We start from the raw sequence: 26,483 nt of genomic DNA, 5'->3' as shown, positions 1-26,483 counted from the left end.
GAGAGATATGCACACGCACAGGCAGAGACAGAGACACAGACAGACACAATGAGGCGGAAGAAAACATAGGTTAATATTTAACTGTCCTTAAGCTGAGGGAGGATTTTTAAAATACAAATATAAGAAAAGAAAAACAAAGCTTTGACACATTAAGAATTAAAACTGAAAAACACTTGTCAAAAATATGACAAAAGCATATATATCTTTATGAAGAAGTTTACCAGATTCAAAACTACAGAAATACAAGTTAATAGCCCAATAAAAAAATGTTCAAAAGTCACAGGTATTTAATATAGCATAACCAATAGAGAAATTCAAATTAAAATGAGTACATGGTAAATTTGTTCTTTTAATTTTTGAAAGGGTTAAAAATATATTATTCCTAGTAAGTGTGTAGTGAAATGAACATAATACATTGTAGGTACAAATAAATGTAACTTGGCAGAGACTGCTAAGTAAAACTGTCTGGTGTGGTGGTACACACCTGTAATCCCAGCTGAGGCAGGAGGATAGCTAGTTGGAGGCCAGTCACAGCAACTCAGACAGACCCTGTCTCAAAATTTAAAAAAGGCCTGGGGTTGTAGCTCAGTGATAGAGTACTTGCTTAGCATGCATGAGGGTTCAATCTCTAGTACTTAAAAAAAAATTGCATATATAAAAACTTAAAAGTAAATAATAAAAATAAATAAATAAAAAGGGCTGGGGATGTATACTCTAGTGGTAAAGTGCCTCTGAAAACAATCCCCAGCATTGCAAAGAGGGAAAAAAAACACCTTAAATTAAATACATATTTGCATAAAATATTAAAACATATACTAATGGCTTTTTCAATTAAGTCTTTATTTTTGTCAAAGTATTCTGAAGCTAATTTAAATAACCAGTTGAAAAAACGAACCATTAGCTTGAAGGAAACCAAGCTTCATAAAAAGTACATGATTATATCTCATGGCAAGTCTATAATAAGTTTCAACTCTTACAAGTTGTAATATAGGGAAGTTGGAGGGAAGAAACCTGTGTGTGGCAGTAAAGCAGAATAGGAATTTCCATTTTTCCCTTTTTTTATATTTATTTTTTAGTTGTACACAATACCTTTATTTTGTTTATTTGTTTTTATGTGGTGCTGAGGATTGCACCCAGGGCCTCGCACGTGCTAGGCGAGTGCTCTACCGCTGAGCCACAACCCCAGCCCCTGTTTTTCCCTTCTTTGCAGTAGAATTATGTTAGAGTCTTATGTCAGGCAAACAAATTAGGTCACTTGCTAGTGTATTGTTTTTTGTGGAGATATGCCACCTGGCATTTTCCAGTCTAGTCTCAACTAGATCTGCTGCATAGCTCTCATCCCTGGACTTTACCTCACTTTCACCTTGGGATTCCTTTTACCTCTCTCCAGTATCAGATTCTCTGTTTCCTGGATCTTATGTGTTTTTCTTTCTTGTTTTACTCTTTATTTGATACATGTGAGACTGGAAAGCATTTTCCCTTAGGTTTTTGAAGAAACTTATTCTCTTATTATCTGGATTCTAGTCTTGCTATTATGCAAGACTCTTAGTTTTTGTGGAAGGAAGCTCTTAATTTCATATTTAGATTATTGTTAACAAAAGCATCTTGAGATTTTTTTCCTTTTCATTCTTAATGTTGAATACTCATTTTGCATTTTCAGTTTGGAAATTTGTGTGCTTCAGTTTTGGGGAAATTAGACAATGTGTAGTAACTTCTTCATATTTTCTCTATTCCTATTACTTTGTTTCTATTTCTGTGAATTAGATATTAACTCATGTGCTTCAATTCACTGTATCTTCCTGAAAAATTACTTTTTCTCCTTTTAAAAATACCTGTTTACTTTTGCTGTACTTTATGAAGAATTTTTTTTTAATATTCTCTCACAAATCATCTACTTTTGATGAATTTATAATTTTAGTTTTCATAGTTTTAGTTTTTGAAGGACCAACTCTGATTACTACTTTTTTCCCCCTTTTTAATACAATCTTGCTTTTGTCTCAATTATTCAATATTTTTGCTTATCTTTCTTAGGATATTATAGTTTGCTCTTTGTTCTTATCTGATGATTCCCCTTCTATTTTGTGTTTTTTGTTTGTTTGCTGTGGATCCTATGACATGTTGGCAAATTCTCTCAGCTATCTAGTACTGGTCCTCTGTTATCATATTTAGGAATGAGCCACTTAAAAGCCACTGTCAAGCCTTGTGTGTGAGGGAAGGTCTTGATGACCTCAAGGCAGTTGTGTGATCAGGTTTTTTTGTTGAGGAATCTCTTAGGTTTTGCTCCAACACAACATTCTATTTTCTTAGTTCTGACAGAGTAATAGCCAGTTTTCTGGTTACAGAAGAAGTGACGGGGCTGAAGTTTTAATCTTTCTTTTTGCAAGCTTTTATGTGAACTCTTTTCAGTAGAGCTCTTGATACCTGCCTCCAGCTGTACCTGATGTGCACTAACTAATTTGGGGCCTATGTGGTTCAGCCTTTCAAAAGAGTAAACCTCTTGTTTTCTGCTGCAAGCCTAAGGCAGGGATTCAATCATAGATATTCCTTATTGATAAATTCTTCCCAGTTCTCTTGTTTGTAGTCCCAACTTGACTGTCAGAGCTACCGATACCTTATATTCTGAGCTCTTCTGATGTTTCTTGGTAAGAAATTAGTTTATTTTGTGATATTGTGCCTTTCAGGTATTAGAGTTCATATTCCTCTCCTCAGTTAGTTACTATTTGTCTACTTGCTTTTTATTTTCCAAGATTTTGTTTTTATTGCCTCCATCATCATCATACCAGTTTGTATTCCTTGTATATTTAACCCTCCCTTTAAATTTTGTTTTGATATATTTTAATAGGGTGTGGAGATAAACTCAGCTATTTACCATGACAATTTTATTTTACTTTTGTTTACATAAAAGGGTATTATAAAATGGCTATTCCTAGATTTTGCAGGATGACAAAAATATTTTGGCTGTACATTAGTTTTTTATGTTTGTAACAAGAAAAACACAATATGCTGTAGATTTCTTATGACTGTTATAACTAATCAGCAAGAAAATTTCCCTGAATAAATAAGGTACTTAAATATTAAGTGATAAATTCTATTTTTCAAAATAGAATAGTATTTACCTATGGTGGATGAATTTAAAAGGAATGATTATAACGATTATTCACATAAAAAAAAAAAAAACCCAGACATTGTCTGACATTACACCACTGTCTAGTGCTCAGTAAAAATTAGATTGTGTATTGATGTTGGCTAATGATATGCTATATACCAGATCACTTTTTTGAGGGGGATTATAATTTGTAGGTTTTTAATGCTCTTGAGTATTCCAAAAGATTTTGGGATGTTCTTGTAAATTTTAGCCTAAATAAATTGACCAAACCTAATATTTTCACATTCACTTAAGATTTCATTCCTTCCTTCAAGTTTGAATTTCTAGCTCACTTCATTACCTTCAGGCCTAGATCTTCTTTTAACGTTTCTGGTAATGTGGGTATGCTGGTGAAGATATCTCTCAGTTTTTATTTTCTGAAAAATCTTTATTTTACCTTTACTTTTAAAAATAATTTTTCTTGGATATAGACTTCTAGGTTGGTAGGTATTTTTCTTTTAGCCTATTTTTTTTCACAAGTTTTTTTTTATCGTGGTAAAATACACATAACTTAAAATTTACCATTTTAGCTATTTTTAAGTGTACAATTCAGTTGTGCTAAGTATATTCAGTGTTGTACAACTATCACCACTCTTTATTTCCATTATTTTACAGTTTTTATATTTCTCTTGAAATTCTTCAAGTATTTACCCATATACCCATTTATAACATATTCATTTGTATTTTAAAATCCTTGGTTTATATTCTAAAATCAAGACCATTTTGGGGGTCAATTGTTATTGATAGATTTTCCCCCTCTTGTGTCTAAATCGCGTCTTCCTGTTTTAATGCATGTCTAATGCATGTTTTTGTCTAATGTATTTTTTAATTTTTTATTATTTATTTTTAAATTTTTTGGTCTAATATATTTTTAAAATGTTGCAAACCAGGCACTGTAGATGGTATATTTTAAAGACTATGGATTTGTTATCTTCCTTTGAAAAATGTTGAGTTTTGTTTTGGCATGTAATTAAATTATTTGCAGATCATCTTGATTTTTGTCACAGCTTGGTTTTAGACTTTCTTAAAGGGGGTCTATGCCAATTTAGCTTTTAGTTGTAGGCTTATGGTGTTTACCACTAAGATAGGACTTTTCTGTGGTTTCACTGGACACCTTAAACTTTGACTTTCCCACAGTGGAAATTTATCAAAATGCCCGTAAGTTTTTCAGCTGGTATTTTTCTCACTAGGCTTTATGGGTCTTGCATCCTACATGAACAGGACTTATTCAGTGATTTGGGGGATTTTCCTAGAGTTGGTATCTTACTTCTGTCTAGGATTTTGCCCTCCATTTCTAGCTGCTTTAGTAGCCCTGATTCTTCTTTTTTTACCCCCCTCAGAGCAATAAAATTGTAGTTTTCTGCTTGAATTCTTGTGTGTGTGTGTGTGTGTGTGTGTGTGTGTGCGCACGCGCGCATTTCGCAGGGACCTATGGGAAAAGCTGCATGAAAGTGGGTCTTACCCAGTGGTTGAATCCTCTCATAATTCTACCAACTTTTGGTCATTCTCCTTCATGAAATTTTTATTTTCTTTTAAAAGTTTTGTCTAAAGTTTGTAATTATTAGGTGGGTCTGGTATAATCTACTGCTTCATTACCAGGAGCTGAAACCTGTCCTTTATAAATGCATGCTATTAGCAAATATCATACAAATAATAATAGAGTAATAACAAATGATATGCATTAGCAAATAAATTTATATTGCAGAAGTAGATTATTTAAACATATATATTGCTTTATTATTACTACTATCATTATATCGTTATTAATGAATTATTTATTTTTTGGCAGTACTGTGATTAAACCGAGGGCCTTGCAAATGCTAGGCAAGTACTCTACCACTGAGCGATATCCCTAGCTTTTTAAGTTTTATTTTGAGACAGGGTATTACTAAGTTGCTCAGGCTGACCTCAAGCTTGCAATCTTCTTGTTTCAGCCTCCTGACTAGCTGAAATGATAAGCATTTGCCACCATTCATTGCTAAACAATTTTTTTGATGGACACATATTTTTACATATTTATGAGGTACAATGTGATGTTTTGACTCATGTATACATTAGATAGTGACAAAGTGAGATAATTAGCATATTTATTAACTTAAACTTTTATTATTTCTTTATGGTGAGTGTATTCAAATTCTTTTATTCTAACTAATTTGGGATGTATAATGCATTATGTTAATACTATTCACCCTGCTGTGCCATATAACATTAGAACTTACTCCTTCTATCAAGTAATATCATTGTACCTGATAATTTTTCCCTCCTCTTCTCCTCATTCTCCCCAATCTTTGGTAACCACTATTCTACTCTTATCCTCTGTGAGATCCAGTTTTTTTTCTTTCTTTTATTGTAAGATTTCATTTATGAGTAAGATCATGCAGTGTTTATCTTTCTGTTTCTGACTTATTTCACTTAATGTAATGTTCTCCAGTCTATCATTTTGTTGCAAATGTCAGGATTTTCATATTTTTTATGACTCAATAATATTCCATTGAGTAGACACAGGCAGACACACACACACACACACACACACACACACCATATTTACTTTATCCATTTGTATGTTGATAGACATTGAGGTTGATTCCTTATCCTAACTATTATGAATAGTGAAGGTATCTTTTTGATATGTTACTTTCATACCCAGTAGTGGGATTACTAAATCAAATAGTAATGGTTTTATTTTTTGAACCTCCATTAATCTTCATAATGACTGTACTAATTTACATTCTCACTACCAATATGTAATCATTTCTTTATCTTCATATACTTTCCAGTATTTATTACTTTTTAATTGTGTGGTATAAGAACATATTACCTTTTTCAAAATTGAAATATTTCACATAAACCTAACCATGTCCTTTACTTCTGTTCTCAGTGTGCTGTCTCTGGTGACAATTGTTGGTTTGATTTGCTTCTTTGTGTAATACCATACAATAGTATGTTTAGTAACTTTTTTAGATATATAGTATCATAGAATTCTAAATTTTTTTTTTTGTCAGTCAACAAAATATATTGTGGAATTAGTCCATGTTGACATATATAGATTTATTTTTTTGGTTACTGTGGATTGAATCCAGGGGCACTTACCCACTGAGCCACACTCCCAGCCTTTTTAATATTATATTTAGAGATAGGATTTTGCTGAGTTGCTTAGGGCCTTGCTAAGTTGCTGAGACTGGCTTTGAACTCTCGATCCTCCTGCTTCAGCTTCCCGAGTTGCTGAGATTATAGGTATGTACTACATGCCCAGCTAGATCAATTATTTTTTAAAAACTGATGCTGTTATAAATAAATATAAACATATATATCTATAAATCTATCTATCTATCTATCTATCTATCTATCTATCTATAAAAGTACCCTTTTCTTATTTATTAGTAGGATTCAGGATGTTTGTCTTTGCCATTAGCATTGATAATTCCACAAATATTCTTGTGTACATCACTTTGTACATTTTTTTTTTTTTTAAATCAGGGTAGATAGTTAGAAATAGAACTGCCAATTCACAGAAGGCATGCATACCATTTTCCTGTCTGTTGCTGGATTCTTTTCAGAGATTACTTTCTGTATACTTTTTAAAATTTTTTTTCTTAGTTGTCAGTGGACCTTTATTTTATTTATATACAGTGCTGAGTATCCAACCCACTGCCTCACACATGCTAGGCAAGCTCTCTACCACTGAGCCACAACCCTAGCCCTCTGTATACTTTTGATAAGACTAGCTTCCCAAAGTCATGCTATTAGTGACCACATACCAGTTTAAAGCAAAGGCTTTAGAGGCATACACCTTTGTGTGTATATGGGCAAGTTGCTTCCAAGAAACTTTTATTATGGAGATGTTGTGTTTACTTAAATGTAGATAATTTATTTTTACCCCAACCTCTGACATATAGAAACACTTGGATGATAACTATTAACATCATTCTTACTGCTATTAAAATGTTGGATGTGAAACTAAGCCTAGTAATCATTTCACTAGATTTTTAATTTATATTATAAGGATTATTAAGTTGAAGTTGAAAGGGAAGTACCTTTGTTGCCCCTTGGTAAATAAAGGATGATCATACATAATTGACACTATGAAGGTGCTGTCTGCTAATTTATAGACATTTCTACTATAGGACTTCAATTTCTTATTTTTTGTTAACTATATTTTTTGCTCTTGTATTTTTTCTTTTAACAGGATACTTTGAAAGATAATATGATTGATACAAAACACATTTATGGACTAATTCTAATTGTAGACTTTTATCATAGTTGTTATATAGTATATCAGCCCTTAATGTCATTTTATAACATGCCCAGTAACGGTGTTTTGCATTTTTTATTTTAAGATAATTGTAAATTTTCATGTAGTTGTAAAAAATAATATAAGGAAATCTCATGTTCCCTTTGTCTATTTTTCTTCAGTGATAACAAAATTATAATACAATATCATAATCAGAATATTGACATTGATACAATCCAAATACAGAATATTTCCATCTCCACAAAGGTCTCTCATGTTGCTATTTTATGACTGTATCCACTTCTCTTCTACCTTAACTCCTGGCACACAACTATATCATATATATTTATAACATATATAACATACATGTAATATATGTGTTACATATATGTAACATATATGCAATATATGTGGCACATATATGTAATATATGTGTTACATATATGTAACATATATGTTACACATGTTGCCATTTTCTTATTTATTAGTAGGATTCAGGATATTTGTTTTTGCCATTAGCATTGATAATTCCACAAATATTCTTGTGTACATCACTTTGTACATTTTTTTAAAATCAGGGTAGATAGTTAGAAATAGAACTGCCAATTCACAGAAGACATGCATACCTTTAACTATTAACATCATTCTTACTGCTATTAAAATGTTGGATGTGAAACTAAGCCTAGTAATGACTTCACTAGATTTTTTATTTCTATCAGAAGGATTATTAAGTTGAAGTTGAAAGGGAAGTACATAATTACATATATGTTACATATGTATGTATATGTTATATATGTATATATATTACATATATGTTATATATATATATATTTCTATATATTCATTGATACATATTGTTTTTTTCAAGATTATTATATAAATGGTATTTTACAGTATGTAACTCTTTGGGATCAGCTTTTTTTCTTTTCTTTTACACAGTGTAATTCTCTGGAGGTTCATCCAAGTGTTTGTGTTTATGGATAGATTTTTTATCTGAGTATTCCAAGTATATTCTGGAGTATTCTATAGTATGAGTGTGCCTCTGTTTGTTTAGCCATTTACCTATTGAAAGAAATCTATAAGATTTCATGTACATTTATTGTTTCTTTTTTAAAATTGTGAAATATATACCACATAAAACAGCATATTATATTTTTTAATCGTATAGTTCAGTAGCTTCAAATATATGTATTGCTGTGGGACCATCATTACCATTGTATATAGAATTCCTTTTATCTTGAAAATCTGAAACTGTACTAATTTTAGCAGTAACTCCATATCCCCCTGCCCCCCACCTAGCTCATAGAATAGTCCATTTCTGTCTGACTTCTACTCTCTGTGTCTATGAATTTAAAATGATTTTAGGTACCTCATATTGTATAGTGGAATTATATAGTATTTGGGATTTTTTTTGGTAAATGGCTTATTTCTAGTAGCATGATATTCTCAAGGTTAGTTTATGTTGTAGTGTGTGTTAGAATTTCTTTATAAGGTCTAATAATATTCCATTGTGTGCATCTATACATTTTGTTTTGTTTACCCACTTGTCCATTGATAAGTATTTGGTTTACTTCTTTTTGGCTATTAAGCATAATACTGCTGTGAACTTGGCATGTGTACAAATATCTGTTTGAGCCCCTACTTTCATTTAATTTAGATTTCTAGAAGTAGAAATTGGTGGATGATATAGTAATCATATTTTTCAGTTTTTAAAGGAGCTGCCTGCCATACTATTTTCTGTGGTGATTGCATCATTTTATATTTCTACCATCACTGCACCAGGATTTCTCCATATCCTTACTAGCATTTTTTCTTTTCTTTTTAAAGGTGATAATTATCTTAATGGGTGCAAGGCAATATCTTACTGTGGTTTTAATTTTAATTTTCATGATTGTGATGTTGCACATCTTTTCATGTACTTATTAACCACTTTTATGTGTGCCTTAGAGAATTTCTATTCATGTCCTTAGTCTGTGTTTTTTATTGGATTTTGTTGTGGGGATATAGGAGTTCTTCATATGATCTGTGTTTCACTTTATTAAACACATGATTTGTGAATATCTTAACCCATTATGTGGGTTTTGCCTTTTTGTGCCCTTTGATGCATAGAAGTTTTACATTTCGAAGCAGTGTGATTTATCTGTTTTTTTTTTTTTTCTTTTGCTGCCTGCATTTTGGTATTATGTTCAATCTTTTCTGTTACTTTTAAAAAAGTTTTATAATTTTAGTTCTTACTCTTAGGTCTTTTATCCATTTTGATTTTTTTTGCATATAATATCAGGAAATATCAGGAAATGGTTCAACTACATTCTTTTTCTTGTAGCTATCAAGTTTTTCAATATAATTTGTTGGAAAGACTGTTCTTTCCCTATTGAATAATATTGGTGTCCTTATTGAAATTCATTTGAGCATATGTGTAGGGTTTATTTCTGAACTCTCTTCTAATTGTCTTCGCTTATAATCTTATTTTGAGGATCCCTAATGTGTGATGACAAGATTTAAGAATCTCTCTTTGTCGTTGGCTTTTGGACAATTAAAGATAAATTTTAAAATACTTTTCAAATGAATAATATTTGTACATTTTTGAGGGGTATAGTGTGATGATTTGATACATGTGTATAATGTGTAATGACTAAATCAGGGTAATTAGTATTTTCATCTGAAGAATTTATCATTTCTGTATGTTGGGGACGATTTGGACTCTTCTAGTTGTTACCCTGTTGTGCTGTAAAATACTAGAACAAATGCCTCCTATCTGACTATATTTTGGTACTCATTATTTAACCTCTATCCCTCCTCTATTCTGCATTCTAGCGACCACTCTTCTACTTCACTCTTCTCTGAGATCAACTTTTTAAATTTCTACATGCGTAAGAATTTCTGTGGTGATTTGCAATATTTGTCTTTCTGTGTCTGGTTTATTTCATCTAACATGATGGCTTCCAATTCCATCCAAGTTCCTGCAAATGATAGGATCTTATTATTTTTTTATGACTGAATAATATTTTATATATACATCATATTTTCTTTATCCATCTATCCATTGCTTTGTATTTTGGTTAATTCTATATCTTGGCTATTGTGAATAGTGCCACAAAAAACATGAGGATACAGGATTTCTTTGATATAATGGTTTTGTTTCCTTTGGATATATATCTTCTATTGGGATTGCTGATTATATGGTAGTCACATTTTTAGTTTTTTTGCAACCTCTGTACTATTTTACATAGTGACTATATTAACTTACATTTCTACCAATAGTGTATAATATTTCTCCATCTTCTACATATTTATCAGCATTTTTTTTGTCTTTTTGATAATAGCCATTTTAATTGGGGTGAGATAATATCTCACTGTGGTTTTGTTTTGTGTTTTTCTGATGATTATTGATATTATGCGTTTTTGTCATTTTTTGTTAATTTTAGTCTTATTCTGTTATAGCCAAAGAAAATATATGAGGTAATTTTAGTTTTTAAAATTTTTTTGAGACTTATTTTGTGTCCTAACATATGGCCTAGACTAGAAGATGTTCCATGTGCTGATGAGAAGTATGTGTATTCTTTCCTGTTAAATGAAAGGTTCTGTAGATGTCTGTTAGGTCCATTTGGTCTATAGGGTAGATTAACTCCAATGATTTTTAGTTGATTTCCTGTCTGGGTGATCTATCATTCAAAATGGGGTACTGAAGTCCCTAACTATTATTGTATTGGAATCTATTTATTCCTTTAGATAATATTTGCTGTATATATTTGGGTACTCAGTATTAGATGTATATGTATTTACAATTGTTATATCCTCTTGCTTAATTGATTCAGTTTTTATAGTATAATGTTATACTCCTTTATCTCTTTTTCAACCTTTTTTTTTGTTTTTTCTTTTACAAATTTTGACTTAAAATCAATTTATCTTTCCCAAGGATAGCTTTTCCTGCTCACTTTTGTTTTCCATTTTTGTGGGATTCATTTTTAGTCTTCTTCACTTTGATTCTGAGTGTGTTATTACTGGTGAAGTGAGTTTCTAGTAGTCAGCCTGTCATTGGGTCTTGTATTTTTCTTCATTTGGCCAATCTATACATTTTGATTAGAAAATTTAATCCATTTGCATTAAAGGTTATTATTGATAGGTAAAAACTTATTCCTGTAATTTTTTGGTCTCCTGATTATTTTGTATATTGTTCCCTTCTTCCTCTTTTATTGTGTATCCTTATGGTGTGGTGGTTTTCTGTTCTGATAAGTTTTTTTTTTGTGTGTGTGTGTATGTGTGTGTGTGTGTCTGTTTTGCTAATGAGTTTTAGTCTTTTATATGTTTTTATGATGGTAATTATCATCCTTTTGCTCTTATATGTAGTACTCCCTTAAATCTTTCTTGGAAGACTGGTCTTGTAGTGATAATTCCCTCAGATTTTGCTCACTTGGTAAAGAAACTCTCCTTCATTTCAGAAAGATGGGGTTTTTTGAGTATAGTATTCTTGGTTGGTAGCTTTTTTTCTTTAGGACTAACCATATTGTTCCATTTTCATCTGTCCTGTAGTGTTCTGAGAAAACTCTTGTTAGTCTAATGAGGATTCCTTTATTTGTGACTTGATGTTCTGCTCTTGCTATTTTTGTCTTTGACTTATTTTATGGCAGTTTAAGTACAATAGCACTGTACCACTGATATATAGCCTCAAGCTTTATTTTTATTTTTTTGCAGTGCTGTGGATTGAACCAAGGGCCTTGTGCATGGTAGGCAAGTGCTTTACCATTAAACTACATCTCCAGGCCATGTATATATTTCTTTTTTTAAATGCAACTGAGTTATTTCAAAAGACCCATCTTTAATTCAGAAATTATTATTTTTAGTTGGTCTCGTCTTTTGTTGAGTGTGTGTGTGTGTGTGTGTGTGTGTGTGGTGGGAGGGCTTGGGATTGAGCCCAGAGCTTCTTGTTTTTTCATGATTCTTGCTCTACCACTGAGCGATCTATCTCTGTTGTTGAAACTTTCAATTGCCTTTTTTTATTTCATTGATTAAGTTCTTCAGCTCCAAGATTTCCGTTTTTTAGAAAAATGATTTCTTCTTTGTTAAATTTCTCATTCAATCCATGAATTATTTTCCTTATTGTGTTGAATTGTCTACTTATATTCTCTTTCATCTTACTAAGTTTACTTAGGGTCATTATTTTAGATTCCTTTTCACGGCATTTAAGAAATTTCCTATATATTAGAATTCATTTCTGGAAAGTTGTGTTCCTTTGGTAATGTCATGCTTCCTTGTTTTTTCATGATTCTTGTGTCCCTACATTGATGTCTGCACATCTGGTTTAACTGGTGCCTCTTCCAGTTTTCTGGAGTGGTTTTCATTGTAAAAGACCTTTTTGTTTAGATGCATTGTTGTTTGTCACTTGAGCAGATGCTTTGGCTTTGTTTCTAAGTATACTGAAGCTATAATTAAAGTATAGCTTCAGTATGATTTCTTCAGCTGCATTCAACCTCAGTGGAGTCTGCAAGTGCCTCAATGATTTATATTACATGTGTTTCTGGAGGTGGTGGTGTAACTCTGCATTGGTCCTGGACCATCAGGAATGCATGACCTCAGATCCTATGGAGGTGAATGTTGATGGCAGTTGCACTAGCCTTGACGCAGAGGTTACCAACTGCAGAGGGGCATGTCCTGAGGCCCTGCAAAGGCAAGAATTGATGGTGGTTTACTCTCCAGCAGTGGCAGCTGTGATCCTGGGGTATAAGCATGACACTGAAGATACTGTCTGTGGAGGGGCACTTTGACAGGTTGATTATAATGTGGGTAGGGGTAAGTCTCTCAAATTTTCCTACTTTGAGTTCTTTCGAATCTCTTGGATGGTTATATTTTAACTTTCATCAAATTTGGCAAATTTTCAACCTATATTTCTTCAAATTTACTGTCTTTTCTTTCATTCTCTTCTTTTGGGACTCCACAATATGTATATTTGCAAATCTGTGCAAGGGCTTCAATCAGACCAAAACTTTCTCAGAGATTATTTTTTTCTTTCCATGCTCTTTTACTTCCTTCTCATCCTTTTTTCATTTCCTTAACTTTCTCTTCCTCCTCTCCTCATGTTCTATGATCCAAGACAGTCTTGTCTGCAAAGCAGTAGCTAATATGATAGAGGAAGGGATGGACTTTTTTAGTTATAGTTCAGTCTTTCTATGAGGGTAAATAGCCCTTCAAATCCCCAGTTTAGTGCTGGGGTTGTGGCTCAGTGGTAGAGTGCTTACCTAGCATGTGTGAGGCACTGGGTTTGACTCTCAGCACTGCATATAAATAAATGAATAAAATAAAGGCCCATCAACATCTAATATTTTTTTTTAAATCCCTAGTTTACTGTGAGGAGTTTCTACTATATTTCCACATTTGTTTAAACAAAAGTTTATTCTTAAATCTGCAAGACTCCAGAGTAATATTTCATTCTACTATAGATGGCAAAAGATGTTGAAGTAGGAAATTCTGATATTTAAATAGAAATGGAATCAGTGAGGGGCCCTTCCCCATGACCTTCACTTTTAGCTCCTTAAGTTTCTTCTGCTCCTCTTTTTGTTTTTCTCATCCATTTCCTTGGACTGTTTTGGGCTGTTTCAGGGAGATTTTCTTACCACCTTTGTGGCCAGATATGATATCTGCTGCCCCTATCCTAGACCTTGCTACTCAAAATTTTCCACCTTTAATGTGTCCTAGATTTATTCTTTTCCCTAGTATTTAATGAAACATTAGTATGCTAGTGTTGGCAAGTGCTCACAGTACAAAAACAACTTTAGCCCTTAGTTTACCATCCAGAATTTAGCTGGATATTTTGTGTAAGGGTTTTAATGCTTCAAAAGTTGGTGTTTTCCATTTGTATCCACAGTTTTTAACAATATCCAAGGAGACATTTACTCTGAACAACTTAGTCTACTCTCATAAGAAAACTCCAGTAACCTCTTCAGTGTTATGTTCTTTTAAAAAAATATCTATTTATTAGTTGTAGTTGGACATAATACCTTTATTTTATTTATTTATTTTTATGTGGTGCTGATGATTGAACCCAGGGCCTCACACATGCTAGGTGAGTGCTATCACTGAGTCACAACCCCAGCCCCAGTGTTATGTTCTTAATTGCATTTTCTCTTATCAACTGGGTCTAATTTGATGTTGAAATCTGCATACCAAATTTAAAATTTTTGATATATATGTTATATAATTTAACAAATGTAATTCACTGTTTTAGTAGAATATAGAATATTATATGATATATTGTTATATAATGCATTAACATATAATGCATTATATAACAAATATTTTATAGTTACAATTAGAAACCTATTTGCTGCATGGTCATTTGATCATTTTTTGCTCTTTAGGGATATTTTTAATATCGTCCTTTTAGTTTCATGTTCTTTACTTTTTATGTGATTATTTTAGTATCTGAGGTCTTCTTAGATTATACTATACTTTCTAATATTTGTTTGGCTTATATTCATTTATTCTTGGTGGTTTATTTCTCATGTGTTTTTTGAATTTTTCTTTTTAAACTATGTTAAATGAAACATGGGAATTTTGTGAGATCTTGGTAATTTAAGGCATGTGTGTTTTTTTCAGGGCGTATTTGCACTTATAGGTGGAGGCCTTTTAAAGCACTGCCACACTGAGATCCTTTTCCAGATCACATAGTATGAATTCTCCTCTAAACATGTCTGAATACTATCCTCACTTAAAAATTTTCTGAGGGAGACTTTTTCTCCCTTACATCTAGAGTCAAGGCTGAGACTTGAAATTTCTTGTATCATAGTATATGATGGCTTTCCTCTTTCCCACTTTTGTGGGTATATCTTTTGGGGTTTCTTTCCTTTCTTGATGGATAAATCTCCAGTATGTTTCCTAATGATGCATGATCTTCAGGTTTTATCTCTTGTCTTCTATGTACAGATACATACAAAACCAGATTTGGAGATAACATGAATCAATAGATGCTGCTGGGTTCCATCTACCTTCAGGACTCACTTGTCTGTCCAGGCTTGATCTTTTTCTTAAATTTTGACCTATGTTATTTTTCTTATTCTGTTACTATGTAAGGGTACATCAAAAAGACTTTTTTAAAAACCCTTAATTCAACTTTACTAAGGGTTTTTGTTGTTGTTGTTGTTGTTTTTCTTCTGGAAATGCTGCTCAGGATATCTCATTTATTCCATTGCCCTAATAAATCTCAAATGTTATTTTTAATGTTTCTTTTATAGGATTCAGTTTAGCTGCATTTAAAAGAAACAAGAGGAAACTAGAACTGGCAGAGAGGGTGGAAACAGATTTCATTCAACTAAAGAAAAGAAGACAATCAAGTGAAAAGGTCAGGATGTGTTTGAAATATTAATTAATGTATTAATTGCTAACCTGAATTTAGATATGTAAGCTTTAGAACAGTACTGTCCTGTATTACTGTTGCAACATAAGTACTTTTAAGCTTTACAGTAGCTATATTATGAAAGTAAAAAAGAAACAAGTAAAATTAATTTTAATAATATTTTACTTAAATCAGTGAATCTAAAATATTAATTTGAATTATAATCAATGGAAAAATTAACAATGAGTGTTATAACACATTTTATTAGGTAATAAGTTTTAAAAACTAGTTTGTTTATATTTTACACATTAAAATGTTGACCCGAGTTTTCTTGGAAATATTTGACCTACATTTATATTTTGTAAGTATCAACTGTTGAAAATGTAGATTTACATATCTAGTTATTCTGGACATACTTAAAATTTTCTGGTAGTTGAACTGAATGTTTTAAAAATTAAATTAATTAAAATTTAATTCAATTAAAAATTCAGTATCTTATTTGCCCTTGTTTGATCTTAACTGATCAATAGCAACATGTTGCTTATGGCTACTGTTTTAGACCTTACAGTTTTAGATAAGTTTTAAGCTGTTATTCATTATTTTTAATTTTTTAAAATTTGTTTTACTTAGTTGTACATGACAACAGAATGCATTTCAATTCATTGTATACAAATGGAGCATAACATTTTATTTATCAGGTTGTACACGATGTAGAGACTCACCATTCATGCAATCATACATGTACCTAGGGTAATGATGTCCATCTCATTCTACCACCTTTCCTACCTCTATAACCCTCCTTACCCTCCCCTTTGTCCAATACAACGTTCTTCCATTTTTACCATCCTCCCTATCATAGATCAGCATCCACTAATCAGAGAAAACATTCAGCATTTGGTTTTTTGGGATTGACTTACTTCCCTTAGCATGATATTCTCCAACTCCATTCATTTACCTGAAAATGCCATAATTTTATTCTCTTTTAATGCTGAATAATATTTCACTGTGTGTGTGTGTGAGATATATATATCTCACAGTTTCTTTATCCATTCATCTATTGATGGGCATCTAGGTTGGTTCCACAGTTTAGCTATTGTGAATGGAGCCGCTATAAACATTGATGTGGCTGTGTCACTATAATATGCTGATTTTAAGTCCTTTAGGTATAGACTGAGAGGTGGATAGCTGAGTCAAATCGTGGTTCCATTCCAAGTTTTCTGAGGAATCTCCACACTGCTTTCCAAAGTGGTTGAACCAATTATCAGTCCCACCAGCATGTATGAGTGTACCATTTCCCTTACATCCTCTCCAACACTTATTATTGTTTGTATTCTTGTAACCACCATTCAACCTGGGGTGGGATGAAATCTTATAGTAGTTTTGATTTGCATTTCTCTAATTATTAAAGATGTTGAACATTTTAAAATATATTTGTTGATCATTTGTATATCTTCTTCTGAGAAGTGTCTGTTCAGTTCCTTAGCCCATTTATTGATTGGGTTGTTTGTTTTTTTTGGTATTAAGTTTTTTGAGTTCTTTTTTNTTGTGGATTGGTTTCTGTGTCCTCTATTCTGTACCATTGGTCCACCCGCCTGTTTTGGTACCAGTACCATGCTGTTTTTGTTACTATTGCTCTGTAGTATAGTTTGAAGTCTGGTATCGCTATACCGCCTGATTCACACTTCCTGCTTAGAGTTGCTTTTGCTATTCTGGGTCTTTTATTTTTCTATATGAATTCCATGATTGCTTTATCTATTTCTACAAGAAATGCTGTTGGGATTTTGATTGGCATTGCATTAAACCTATAGAGAACTTTTGGTAATATCGCCATTTTGATGATGTTAGTTCTGCCTATCCATGAACAGGGTATATTTTTCCATCTTCTAAGATCTTCTTCTATTTCTCTCTTTAGGGTTCTGTAGTTTTCATTGTATAAGTCTTTCACCTCTTTTGTTAGGTTGATTCCCAAGTATTTTATTTTTTTTGAAGATATTGTGAATGGAGTGGTTGTCCTCATTTCCATTTCAGAGGATTTGTCGCTGATATACAGGAATGCCTTTGATTTATGCGTGTTGATTTTATATCCTGCCACTTTGCTGAATTCATTTATTAGCTCTAATAGTTTCTTTGTAGAGCCTTTTGGGTCTGCTATGTATAGAATCATATCATCTGCAAATAGTGATAATTTAAGTTCTTCTTTTCCTATTTTGATGCCTTTAATTTACATATCCTGGAGATTAGTGCTCTATCTAATGTGCGTGTGGTAAAAATTTTCTCTCAAAACGTAGGCTATCTCTTCACCTTAGTGATTGTGTCTTTTGTTGAGAAGAAGCTTTTTAGTTTGAATCCATCCCATTTATCAATTCTTGATTTTATTTCTTGTGCTTTAGGAGTCTTGTTAAGGAAGTCAAGGCCTAATCTAACATGATGAAGATTTGAACCTACTTTTTCTTCAATTAGGTGCAGGGTCTCTGATCTTATTCTTGGGTCTTTGATCCACTTTGAGTGGAGTTTTGTGTAGGGTGAGAGATAGAGGTGTAATTTCATTTTGTTACATCTGAATTTCCAGTTTTCCCAGAACCATTTGTTGCTTAGGCTCTCTTTTCTCCAATGAATGTTTTTGGTGCCTTTGTCTAGTATGAAATAACTGTATTTATGTGGGTTTGTCTCTGTGTCTTTTAATCTGTACCGTTGGTCTACATGTCTATTTTGGTGCCAAAACCATGCTGTTTTTGTTACTGTTGCTCCGTGGTATAGTTTAAGATCTGGTATTGTGATGCCTTTTGCGTCACTTTTCTTGCTGATGATTGCTTTCGCTATTCTGGATCTCTTATTTTTCCAAATGAATTTCATGATTGCCTTTTCTAGTTCTATGAAGAATATCATTAGGATTTTAATAGGAATCATATTAAATCTGTATAACAGTTTTGGTAGTATGGCTATTTTAACAATATTAACTTTGCCTATCCAAGAGCACAGGAGATCTTTCCATCTTCTAAGGTCTTCTTCCATTTCCTTCTTTACTGTTATATAGCTTTCATGGTAGAAGTCTTTCACCTTTTTTGTTAGATTGATTCCCAAATATTTTTTATTTTGAGGTTATTTTGAATGGGGGTAGTTTTCCTAATTTCTCTTTTAGTGGATTCATCACTTATGTATAGAAATGCATTTGATTTATGGGTATTGATTTTATATCCCGCTGCTTTGCTAAATTCACTTATTCTAGAATTTTTCTTGTGGATTTTTTTTTGATCTTCTAAATATAGAATTATGTCCTCAGCAATTAGCGATAGTTTGAGTTCTTCTTTTCCTATGCATACCCCTTTAATATAATTGCTCTGGCTAAAATTTTAAGGACTATTTTGAATAGAAGTGGTGAAAGAGGGCATCCCTTTCTTGTTCCAGTTTTTAGAGGTAATGTTTCCAATTTTTCTCTGTTTAGAATGATGTTGGCCTTGGGCTTAGCACAGATTGCTTTTATAATGTTCAGGTATGATCCTACTATTCCTAGTATTTCTAGAGTTTTGGACAGGAAGAGGTGCTGTGTTTATTAAAAGCTTTTTCACCATATATTGAGATAATCATATTATTCTTGTCTTTAATGTGATATATTACATTTATTGATTTCTGTATGTTGAACCAACCTTGCATCCCTGGGATAAACTCCATTTGATCATGGTGCACTATCTTTTAAATATGTTTTTGTATTCAAGTTGCCAGAATTTTATTGAGAATTTTGTGTCTATGTTCATCAGGGATATTGGTCTGAAGTTTTCTGTCTTGATGTGTCTTTGTCTGATTTTGCTAGTAGGGTGATGCTAGCCTCATAGAATGAGTTTGGAAGGGTTCCCTCCTTTTCTATTTTGTGGAATAATTTGAGGAGTATTGGTATTAGTTCTTCTTTGAAGGTCTTATCGAACTTGACTGAGAATCTGTCTGGTCCTGGGCTTTTCTTGGTTGGTAGACTTGATGGCGTCATCTATTTTCTTGCTTGAAATTGATCCGTTTAACTTGTGTATATCATCCTAATTCAGTTTGGGCACATCATATGACTCTAGAAATTTGTTGATGCTTTCAATATTTTCTCTTTTATTAAAGTACAAATTTTCAAAATAATTTCTAATTGTCTTCTGTATTTTTATAGTGTCCATCGTGATATTTCCTTTTTCGTCATGGATGTTAGTAATTTGTGTTTTCTCTCTCCTCTTCATTAACATGGCTAATGGTTTATTAATCTTATTTATTTTTTCAAAGAACCAGCTTTTTAATTTTGTCAACTTTTCTTTTGTTTTAATCTCATTAATTTCAGCTCTGATTTTAATTATTTTCTGTCTTCCACTACTTTTGGTGTTGATTTGTTCATCTTTTTCTAGGGCTTTGAGATGTAACATTAGGACATTTATTTTTGACTTTTTATTCTTTTAATGAATGAACTCCATGCAATGAAGTTTCCTCTTAGCACTGCTTTCATAGTGTCCCAAAGATTTTATATGTTGTATCAATGTTCTCATTTACCTCTAAGAATTTTTTTTTTTATGTTCTCTCTGATGTCTTCTGCTATCCATTGCTCATTCAATATCTTATTATTTAGTTTTAGGTGTAAGAGTAGCTTCTATTTTTTATTTTATCATTGATTTCTAATTTTATTCCATTATGATATGATAGAATACAGGGTACTATCTCTATTTTTTTCCTATATTTGCTGAGAGTTGCCTTGTGGCATAATATATGGTCTATTTTAGAGAAGGATCCATGTGCTGCTGAGAAGAAGGCATATTTGCTTGATGATGGGTGGAATACTCTATATATGTCTGTTAAGGCTAAATCATTGATTGTATTATTGTTTTCTATAGTTTCTTTGTTTGGTTTTTGTTTGGAAGATCTATCCATTGGTGATAGAGGTTTGTTAAAGTCAACCAGTATTATTTTGTTGTTATATTTTTGCTTCTTAAAATTTAGAAGGGTTTGTTTGATATATGTAGATGCTCCATTGTTTGGGGCATAGATATTGTGATTGTTATGTCTTGTTGATGTATGGTTCCCTTACAAAGTATGAAATGTCTTTCTTTATCCTTTCTGACTAACTTTTTGGTTTGGAGTCCACTTTATCTGATATTAGGATGGAATCCCCTGTTTGTTTACATGGCCCATGTGAGTGATATGTTTTATCCTATCCTTTCATCTTCATTCTGTGGATGTCTTTTCCTAAGAGATGAGTCTCTTTAAGGCAGCATATTGTTGGATCTTTTTTTTTTTTTTAATGCATTTTGTCAGTCTATGTCTTTTTATTGATGAATTTAGGCTGTTAACATTCAGGGTTATTATTGAGACATGGTTTGTATTCCCAGTCATTTTGGTTTATTTTTGGTTTTTAACTTGATATAGTTTCTCCTTCGATTGGATTGTCTTTTTGTGTAATATCTCCCTTTGCTGATTATCATTGTTGTTTTTTATTTCCTCCTCATGGAATATTTTGCTGAGAATATTCTTTAGTGCAGGCTTCTCATTATAAATTTTTTTAACTTTTGCGTATCATGGAAGGTTTTTATTTTTTCATCAAATCTCAAGCTTGATTTTGCTGGATATAAGATTCTTGGTTGGCATCTATTTTCATTCAGAGCTTGGTGTATATTGTTACAGGGTCTCCTGGCTTTGATGGTCTGGTTTGAGAAATCTGCTGAGATACAAATTGGTTTCCCCTGATATGTAATCTGAAACTTTTCTCTGGCAACTTTTAAATTTCCATTCTTATTCTCTGTGGTAGGCATTTTCATTATAATATGCCTTGGTGTGGATCTGTTTTAATTTTGTACATTTGGTGTCTTGTAAGCCTCTTGTATTTGATTTTACAATTCATTATTCATGCTTGGGAAATATTCTAATATTATTTCATTGAAGAGATTGTGCATTCCTTTGGTTTGTATCTTTGTGCCTTACTCTATCCCGATAATTCTTAGATTTGGTCTTTTCATGTTGTCCCATAATTGTTGGAGGTTCTATTCATGGTTTCTCACCATCTTCACTGTGGTCAATTTTATTTTCAAGATTATATATTTTGTCTTCATTGCCTGAGGTTCTGTCTTTCAAGTGATCTAGTCTGTTGTTGATGCTTTCTATTGAATTTTTTAATTTGGTTTATTGTTTCCTTCATTTCATGAATTTCTGTTTGGTTCTCTCTTTCTTGAAGTTATCTTTTGCCACCTGTATTTCCTCTTGTATCTCTTTGTTGGAGTGGTTAATTGTTGCCTGTATTTGCTCTCTTAATTAATTCTTTGCTTCACAGATCATTTTAATTATATACATTCTGAACTCCTTCTCTGACATTTCGTCTACTGTGCTATTAGTAGAATCTATTATTGCATCAGCTTGGTTTGTTTAGGGCACTTTCTTTCCTTCTTTCTTCATGTTGTCCATCTGTCTTCCTCTCTAGCAGTGTGGATTCTAGGAATGACAGTTTCTACCTTATAATCTGTAGTGTCCCTTGTCTGCAGGGACCTGGATGATGGTTTTGTAGGTCCTGGCAGTTGTCACTAGATGGAAGCCACTGAGGAGAGCCACCCCATGCATTGGTAGATGGGGGGGTCGCTGCACATGTGTGTGGGGTAAATCTCTTCCTTCTGTGCTGTGGCATGGGGTCATGGACTGCTCCTTCTCCTTCTGTGCAGCAGGCTGGGGTTGTGGTCTCTAGATAGTGATTCTTAATATGGTTGTTTAGAGGGTTGACCTTAAGTATAAGGAAATGTGTATATATTGGATTCATGTAGGTTATTTTTTTAATATTTATTTTTTAGTTTTAGGTGGACACAACATCCTTATTTTATTTTTTTAATGTGGTGCTGAGGATCGAACCCAGTGCTCATCTGGCTCACACATGCCAGGTGAGCGCGCTACCACTTGAACCACATCCCCAGCCCCTCATGTAGGTTGTTTTATATTCTTCAATATCATATCTCTGTTCTTGTTTCTGATACATTCTTTGTTTGTATTTCATATAAAAGTGTGCTATTATGAGTTCATGTATGGCATTCTTTAGATGCTTTTAAGAGTAGAAAGAAGTTGAAAACCTTAGCATTTTTTCTCATTCTATGGCTTGAAGGTTCATTAACACAGATCATGATGGGTGTCTGAGGTTATCTGGCCATTTGCTGTACCTTTGAATTTCATTAATAGAGATTCTGTATCATTCTGTATCAACTAGTTTTTCTATAATGGCTCATATAGTGATTTATGCTATCATAGTTTTATATTATTTATCTGTATGTAAATGAATAATAAGTCACTACTCATAGTGATAAGTATTTTCTCAGTATGTTGCCACATTGGACAATTAATCAGTTCAGTCTGTATCTCTTTATTTTTCTGCTATAGAAAAGTAGGAATTTAGGAGGCACATGAACAAATTAGTAAGCAGATCCTGGTGAAAGTGCTTAGTAGTGTGGTTCTATTTCTTGGGTTTCTGCATACTATATGATATCCAGTTGAACAAAATTATGACTTTTTTGCCCTTTTGCATACAGTGATGTGTACATTACATTGTATACATTCCATGTAACCCTAAAACCTGTGAAGATAGAGAAATTTCCTTTCAGTCAATTTCTAACCTCTATAGGCAGCCATGCTTCTAATTTTTATCACTAATAGATGTTTTATACTGCTTTGAACTTTATATAAATGGAATCATAGTGATTCACTCTTTTCTGTTTGGCTTCTTTCACAAAATGTTTTTGAGACATTGTATCACTGGTTTATTCTTTTTTATAATGAAGTAATATTTTCTAATGTGAATATACTATAATTTGTTTATGTATTCTGTTGAAGGCTTGGGTTGTTTCTAGTTTTTCACTATTATGAATAAAGCTGCTACAAAACTTACAGTTTTGCGTGTGTGTGTGTGTGTGTGTGTGTGTGTCTATCAGTTGAGGATTTTTTTTTTTTTGGTACTGGGGATTGAACTCAGGGGTACTTGACCACTGAGCCACATCTCTAGTCCTATTTTGTATTTTTTATTTAGAGACAGTGTCACACTGAGTCGCTTAGTGCCTTGCTATTGTTGAGTCTAGCTTTGAACTTGTGATCTTCCTGTCTTAGCCTCCCAAGCCACTGGGATTACAGGTGTGGACCACCACACCTAGCTTCAGTCGAAGATTTTTTTAATACGTATTTTTTAGTTTTAGGTGGACACAATGTCTTTATTTTTTATTTATGTGGTGCTGAGGATCAAACCCAGTGCCTCATGCATGCTAAGTGAGCGCTCTACCACTGAGCCACAACCCCAGCCCTTCAGTTGAAGATTTTTGTGCATAGAAATATCACTATATTTAACCAAATCTCATACAGAATATCTTAAGCTGGTCGTAATTCAAATGGTTCATTTTTTTTTTCCATTCAGAAATGATACTCTTCTGTATAGTAAGAAAACAATGCTGCATAAGATGGAGAAAATTCTTGCTCCAGTGAGATTTTATGTTTTATTGGACAGAGACATAAACATAAATTTTATGTTTAGTGGACAGAGACATAAACATAAAAGCACATAATTAAGATTCTACTGTGTTTAGTAACTGTTATGAAGGGAGAAGAAAAAAACCAGAATAAAATCCAAAGTAACTTGGATTTGAGAAAGTCTGAAGATAGACTTGCTTAGTGTGATCAACAGAATCTCCTTTGAGGTGTTAACATTTGTGGTGACATGTGAAAATTAAAACTGAATTTTACCAGACATGGTGACATACAGATGTAATCACAGTGACTTAATAGGCTGAGGCAGGAGGATCACATGTTTGAGTCCAGACTCAACAACATTTTGAAGCCCTGAGCAACCTAGTGAGATCCTGTCTCAAAATAAAAAATAAGGCTGAGAATATAACTCAGTGGCAGAGTGCCTCTGAGTTCAATCCCCAGTATGTATGTGTGTATGTACATATGTATGCACACATGCATGTATGTATGTATAAGTACGTAACATAACTAACTAACTAACTAACTAACTGACTAACTAAATACTGAGTTCTATGAAACCTCAGTGGAAGAAGGTTACAGGCAGAATTAGCTGCATGTATGGAGGCCCTGATGGGGATTTAGAATATTGAAGAAAAGGAGAGGATGATTGATATGGCTAAAACATAGGGACAAATGAAGAATGGTATGAGATGAAACCAAAGAAATAGGTATGGGTTAGTTCTTTGAGATCTGGTAGTTCATGAGAAGGAGTTTCAGTCCTATTTAAAGAATAATGGATAGTAATTAAAAAGCTTAAAGCAGATAAGTAGTGCTATCTCATTCATGTTTTAGAAAGTTCTCTGAGGCTGCTAATGGGAATCTGTCAAAGGGGGAGGCAGAATAGAAATTGGGGGACTAGTTAGGAAGTATTACTTTTGGGAGAAAATGGTAACTTGGACTGTGGATAATAGAGATAGGGATGGAGAGAAGCAAATGGATTCAGGTTATATTTTGAGGGTTTCTAGAAAGACAGAAATTATTAATACTTTAGATAATTTGTAAGAAGGAGAAAAAGATTTTAGCTCAAGTAAGTTGGACATTACCATTAGTAAAGTAAGGAGGGCTGGGAAGTATGGCATATTGATAGAAATGGGAAGTAGAAATAAAAAACTCATCTCATTTCCATTTAATGGACTCAGGTTTACAATTGCTTTCCATTTTCACATAAATCATATTACCTAATGCCAACAACACCTTAAATACCCAAAGACAATAAATTATCTTTTATTGTGCTGTGCTCTTTTGTTCCTTTCAGATGAATTAAATGCCATTGTGCTTGTTACTTTTTATTAATGTAATTATACAATGCATTAGGTCTTGTATAAACTGTTAATAGTGAATTTAAAAACAGAGTTGTCTATCTGAAAACTAAGATTTATCTGAACATTAAAAAAGTAATCTGTTTGAAAAATAACTTGAAAAAGTGAAGTTGGAATTTTAAAAATTACTATAGAATTAAGTATGGGCAAGCCAGCTATAAAAGACTAAATCCTAAAAATCTGGATGCACACTGCATTTAGAGTACTTTATTAGTGTCTTTATCTTATTCTGTTTTAGGTAGTATGAAATTTGAAATCATAGGATGATTCTCAACAGTTATTTATACCTTTTTTCTCCCTGATCAATCCATTCCATATCAGCCTACAGTCCATTATGTTATAGTTAATGAAAGAAAGATGATGTGGAACAATATCTGGAGGACCACATTCAAAGAAAAGGCTTGGTCCTATTAAAAAAGATTCACTCATGAATGATCTTGTATGTTTTAAACAATAAGAAAATGTTCAAGGTATTTTATTAGTTTAGCTATCCATCAGTGTGACAAAATACCTGAGAAAACTAACTTACAAGGAGTAGTGGTTAATTTTAGATCACAGTTTTAGAGGCTTCAGTCTATATTGAATTGTTGCTTTTGGTAGTACATTATGGTGGGGGCACATGGTAGGGGAAATAGCTTACCTCATGACAGCCAGGAAGTGAAGAGAAAGAAGAAGATGTCAGGGTCCCAATATCTCCTTTTTTTTTTAAAATTTTTTTTTAATTTTTTAATTTTTATTTTTATTTTTTAATTTTTTTATTGTTGGCTGTTCAAAACATTACATAATTCTTGATATATCATATTTCACACTTTGATTCAAGTGGGTTATGAGCTCCCATTTTTACCCCAAATACAGATTGCAGAATCACATCAGTTACACATCAATTGATTTACATATTGCCATACTAGTGTCTGTTGTGTTCTGCTGCCTTTCCTATCCTCTACTATCCCCCCTCCCCTCTCC

General features: G+C 32.6%; 1 protein-coding gene across 10 annotated transcripts in view; it reads left to right on the top strand.

Moving 5' to 3' along the window:
• Tasp1 (taspase 1) overlaps positions 1-26,483 on the top strand; it is a 275,265-nt gene that overhangs the window by 59,314 nt on the left and 189,468 nt on the right. For all 10 annotated transcript variants that reach the window (XR_007350527.1, XR_007350526.1, XR_007350529.1 and 7 more), the window contains one exon: positions 15,602-15,708. Coding sequence is in view for 6 of the 10 variants with exons in the window: in XM_015482972.2 (XP_015338458.1) it covers positions 15,602-15,708 (107 nt within the window). In the remaining 4 variants the exon portion in view is untranslated. The remainder of the gene's footprint in view (positions 1-15,601; positions 15,709-26,483) is intronic.

This window comes from Marmota marmota, unplaced genomic scaffold (genome assembly GCF_001458135.2).
Source record: "Marmota marmota marmota unplaced genomic scaffold, marMar, whole genome shotgun sequence".
Classification (NCBI taxonomy): domain Eukaryota; kingdom Metazoa; phylum Chordata; class Mammalia; order Rodentia; family Sciuridae; genus Marmota; species Marmota marmota.
The sequence above is the reverse complement of the archived record's forward strand: the minus strand, read 5'-3'. Positions and strand labels throughout refer to the sequence as shown.